Here is a 5,319-nt window from a genome sequence, read left to right as displayed (position 1 = left end):
ACACCTCGCCAGCCTCCCCCCGCGGCGCCCCCATCTCCGGCGCCTGGCGCTCGGCACCGACCGGGCATGGGCTCTTCCAGGCCATCGCGTGCTTGATGGACATGAACGCGCTGCTGGACCGATTCCACAACTACATCCTCCCACACCTGCGGGGCGAGGACCGCGTCTGCCACTGCAACTGCGGCCGGTGAGTCCGCGCCCGCCCTCGGGCACTATAAGCGCGACCACACAGGTGCGGGCGGCCCGCCGGGTGCAAGGAGAGCTGGGCCCACGCAGGCCGCGCGGGGTCGGGGAGGCGCGGGGCCGGGGCTCAGGTGCGGGTGGGGGAGGGGCTAGCCGGCCGACCCGGCGTCGGGAGGGGCCGCCGGAGTCAGTCGCTGGCAGAGCCAGAAATTCCCAGTCGGAGCAGCCCCCCAACGCCGTTAGAGAAAGGGCCGCCCGCCGCGAGCTATAGGTCCAACTGACTCGGCCTCCTGGCCCACTCTGGCGTTGGGGCCTTCGCACAGGCAGTGCACACTGCACGCATGCCTCGCGTATCCTTCGGCCTTGTACACTGTGCACACGGACTTCTGTGAGCCCAGGTGCCGGCAAGTGCAGAAGGTCAAGGTGGGAAAGGGGCAGAACCCCTCATTGTACGTAGGAGGAAACTGAGGCAGGGGTGGAGCTTGCTCAAGGTCACTGGAGTGCGGGGGAGGCCCAATCCTGTGCTGGTGTGGTGACGGGGTTCTCTCGGCCATGCATGTTTGTACGTCCGTGTACGAAATAAACATCTTCTCACCAGACGCGCATGTGTGTACCGTCTGTGCATATACATGTGCGTCCACACAGCGCACGCGCAAGCAGGCTGCACACCCACACTCCTACACGGTGACCACTTTTGTCCCCCCCGACACATGCGATCACAGACCGAGGCCTCAAAGGACAGAGACCCTCCCAAGGTCACACAGTCATTGGTGGTGGGGGTGCAAGCCTGTGTGCATACAAGCTGGGCTGAGGGGATGTGGACTGCATGCCTGCTCAGTGAGCTACACAGTCATGGGGGGACAGGTGTGTCGGTACAAGACACAGGTCTGAGACCAGCTGCAGAAGGGGTGCTGGGCGTGAGGGCTAGGGAGACCCAGAACCCCAAGAGGAAGTGGCTGAATGGCCATACTCTCACAGAGCCCTGGTTCCTGTTGGCCGCACAGTTCACAAGACTTGTCCAGTGGTGAAGGGACAGGGAGGTGTCAGCTCCACAGTCTCCTAGGGCCATGACTAGGGTGAGGTATAAACCAGGAGATCCCAAGATGCTCCCAGGAAGCTCTCCACGGGCAGAGCATCCAGCCCGGGCTCAGCTCCAACAGTACACGCAACATGCATCCTGACGTGTGGAATGTCCTTGGTGGCTGTGCGATGTGATGAGTGAGTCCCTGCCTGTGAACATGTTTGCACACATCCTGCAGGACCTGTCCGTGCAGACAGGTTTATTCTTAAGGGATGCTGGAATGGGGTGTGTACATGCACTACTGTGGTACTCAGAGTACACTGGGGTTCATGTACAACAAGTGCCTATGTAGGGCTCAAATGCAGGGGAAGGGTGCTCATATGTGCAGATTAGGGTCTGTGTACACAAAGCGTGGAGAGCCACACCACGTGACAGACTGGAGTCATATTCCTACCCGCGTGTGTGTACATGTATATGCTTTGTGCACATCTCTATATACAGACCATGTCAATTCCGTGTTCAAAGTACTATTGTATATTGATAATATATATGTGTATGCAAAGAACATATATAACCCAATATACAGCAGATTGTATACCCAGGCCATGAGATACTCAGCCACATCGGTGCAGTAGGTGTGTGCGCATGGTAAAGCTTCGCCCATAGGGTTCTGTGAGGAAACCTTGCACATGCAGTACTACCATGGATATCATCCATGTGTGCACACAGTGTGTGCAGAGTGAGCATGTACATGTGTATGCTTCTACATGCCTGAACTTAGAAGTTTACACAGGGACATGTGTGCAATTCAGTGCTACAAAGTCCATGTGTGAACAGGCAGTACTTGTGTGTGTGAGTGAACACATGCATGTGGCCAGGGTTGTATGGGGACTATAGAGCTGTGTCCACACAGAATCCATGTGTGCCCATGTGTGACATAACCACCCTTGTGTCTGCAGTGGGTATGCACAGTGCATGGATATACTGTGCATGTAGCAGGTGTGTGTACGGGATGTCGTTGAGCCTCTGATAGACAAGTACAGCATGTGCAGTGCAGGCAGACTACACGTATGTACACGGCCCAGACATACGTGTGTGGGAAGTACTCTGCCAAAGCTGACGCATCCTGCTTCCATGTGGGACCTGAGCTCCTGACCCCAAGAGCTTGACGTGGAGGGAGGAGGAATGGGATGGGGATAAGCTGCAGGTGCCAGCCACAGTATGGGCACAGGTCATGACCGCTGACTCTCTGGAGGTCCTGAACCAGGGAATGGCCTCACTGCAGAGAGAGGGGGGCCATTTCTGACTTTCTCAGTACTCTGATTTTCAAGTTGCCTGCTCAGCCAGCCATGTGTTGGGCAGGGTGCGGGAGGCCCCGAGGAAGGCCTTCCAGGGGTCTGGGCAGAGAGTGCCTGGAGGCAGGAAATCATGGTGATACTTGGCTGCTGGCTGTCACCCCCTCGAGGACTCAGTGTGAAGAGCCAAGCGGGTCACACAACCTGAGCATGGTCAGTAGTTTTCCACCCATTATCGATGACTGACAATCTACTGACCAGCTGGTCACGTGAGTGTGGCTGCAGGAGTCACTGTTGCCCACAGCCAGTACCCACTGGCTCCTCCACCTGGGTTGTGCTTCAAGCCCTGCTCAGGGGCTGTGGTGGCCGTCACCCACTGGCCTGGCTGTCTTCTTCCCAGACATGCTGAGTAGTTGGATTCTCAGGGTCCCAGCAAGAACAGGAGGCTAGGGGCCGGAGCCAGGGCCAGGGTTCTGGTCCACAAACCCAGCCTCTCTGGACCCTTCGTGCCTAGGCTAATCACCACCTCATCCCTGCTGGACTGAGCTTGGGTCTCATGGACCCCCTGATCTCACTGGCAGAGAGGTCCAACTGGTCACATGAGCATGGCTGCAGGAGTCACTGTTGCCCATAGCCAGTACCCACTGGCTCCTGAATGGTCTCTGCCAGGCACAAAGACATCAGTGAGGGAGCAACAGGGCCTAGGGAATGTGTGGGCCTCACTGGGTTCAGGTGAACTTTGGGGGAGGAGGAGAGGGAGGACTCAGCACCACAGGAGGGTCTCGCCTGAGGCCAGCATGGAACCACCATTTAACTGAAGATAGATTCCAGAGAAGCAGGTTTGGGAGGGAGGCGCTATTTTTAGGCATGAGTTTGAGTTAGCTGTGAAGCCCCACGTGGAGACAGCAGCGGCGCTGAAGCAGAGGTGGATGTGGGGACCGAGGCCTGGGAGGATGGGGCTATGGGTGGGAGAGGGGCTGGAAGAGGGAGAAGATCCCTCAGTCGGGACGAAGGGTCAGCAGGAGGAGGAGACCCAGAGGGCGGGGTGGCCAGGCCAAGTGCAGCAAATGTGAATGCCTCAGGTGCCAGCCCCGTTGGCTGGCCCTGGGTGGGCACTGGTGAGTAGGCTAGAAGGCCCAAAGGGCTTCCCGGAGGAGGCATTATCTGGCCAGGACTGAGCAGGAAGGCAGTGGTTCAGGAAAGGCCAGGCTCTGGGGGTCTGGGGTACTAAGAATAAAGGACTGAACTTGCTCAGGGGCCAGGTTAGTGGGCAGTCAAGGCCAAGACTGACACCAGGAGACAGAGACCAGGAAGGGGGCCAGCCGGGTTGCCCCGGGTGAGTGTCACCCTCTTCTCTTCCAGAAGGGGGACCAGGGCCCACGGCTGAGCAGCCAAGCCCGGGCTGCCCTCTCGGGTGGCTGCTTCACCTGGGCCCAGTTGCCCACCAGCACTAGACTCGGGCATGGCGGGGCCCCGGGACGCAGTGCAAGGCGGGCCGAGGCAGTGTCCCCAGCCGCAGCAGACGTGGCCCCTCGGGAGCTGGCGGGGGGCGGGAGAGGTGCCAGCCCACCTGCCGCCCCCAGGCACCACGTGCATTACGTGATCCCATACGACGGGGACCAGTCGGTGGTGGACGCTGCGGAGAACTACTTTGTGACGGACAATGTGACCAAGCAGGAGATCGACCTCATGCTGGGGCTGCTGCTCGGCTTCTGCATCAGCTGGCTCCTCGTGTGGGTGGACGGCATCCTGCACTGCGCCGTGCGTGCCTGGAGGGCTGGCAGGCGCTACGGTGAGCTCCAAGCACTGGCCCCTCATGCACCACCCTGGTCTCTGCCCAGGCTTGCATGTGCCACCCAACTCATGTCTGGCCTTCCCTCCTCCCACCACAACTCCCCCTCATCCGTGCCTGACCCCAGGCACCAACCTGGCTGTCCCCGGAATCCACACCTGTCACCCACTCTCCTATCCTTGCCCAGCCACCCAGCCCTCTTGTTCTACACCTAGTCAGCAAGTCCCACATCAGCTACCCAGCCTCACACCCATGTCTCCACCCCATCCCTGCTTGCCCAGGCGGCCATCCTAACCCCAACCCTGACTACACCTTGTCCCCACAGACGGCTCGTGGACCTGGCTGCCCAAGTTTTGCAGCCTGCGGGAATTGGGTCGGCGGCCGCACAGGCCCTTCGAGGAGGCTGCAGGGAACATGGTGCACGTGAAGCAGAAACTGTATCACAATGGTCACCCCAGCCCACGGCACCTCTGAGCCACTCACAGGACTCACAGGGGTGCACCCAGCCACCGGCCACTGTATAGATGTAACCAGGACCTTTACAGCACCGTGGCCTGGCAGGACTGGACATCAGCCTTGGGCCACGGTGGCTGGCCTCAGGCGGCCGGGGTTCTCCAGCAGAAGGTGCTGACTCCTTTTCTTTTTATAAAGGGGGTTTAGGGTGGGGGCCGGTGGAGGCGGCCACCAGGTCTGGGGGCAGGACCCCAGCCTGCCAGTTGAATAGGACCCAAGGGCAGACTGGGGGGGCGCACATTCATGTGACTCTGCCTCAAAGGTGCTGGGGGCTGGGGGTGGGTGGGTCCCAAGTGGGGGGCGGGGGGAGCCCGGCTGGTCATCTGGGCTGATGATCAGGGCCACTTGCCCAGGGTCCTGTCTGCACCTGGTCTGGGATCATGTGTTACATAAAACCGGCCTGTGTCTGTGTTTCCTGTGCATCGTGTCTGTCTGTCCACCCTGGATCTGTTGTCTGTCTGCAAGCTCAGAGCCAGTCTTGGTGGAGGGGAGTGAAGCTGGGGCCATGCTGTCCA

At 59.6% G+C, this 5,319-nt stretch overlaps 1 protein-coding gene across 1 annotated transcript in view; it reads left to right on the top strand.

Moving 5' to 3' along the window:
• TMEM240 (transmembrane protein 240) overlaps positions 1-4,765 on the top strand; it is a 6,512-nt gene extending 1,747 nt beyond the window's left edge. Inside the window, exons 2-4 of the mRNA XM_007945413.2 lie at positions 81-187; positions 4,083-4,291; positions 4,617-4,765. Of these exons, the coding sequence (XP_007943604.2) occupies positions 81-187; positions 4,083-4,291; positions 4,617-4,765 (465 nt within the window). The remainder of the gene's footprint in view (positions 1-80; positions 188-4,082; positions 4,292-4,616) is intronic.
• Positions 4,766-5,319: the final 554 nt, after the last annotated feature.

The sequence above is a fragment of the Orycteropus afer genome, unplaced genomic scaffold, assembly GCF_000298275.1.
Source record: "Orycteropus afer afer isolate SDZICR_OR568_19922 unplaced genomic scaffold, OryAfe1.0 scaffold00136, whole genome shotgun sequence".
NCBI classification, from domain to species: domain Eukaryota; kingdom Metazoa; phylum Chordata; class Mammalia; order Tubulidentata; family Orycteropodidae; genus Orycteropus; species Orycteropus afer.
This window is presented reverse-complemented; position numbering and strand designations above follow the sequence as displayed.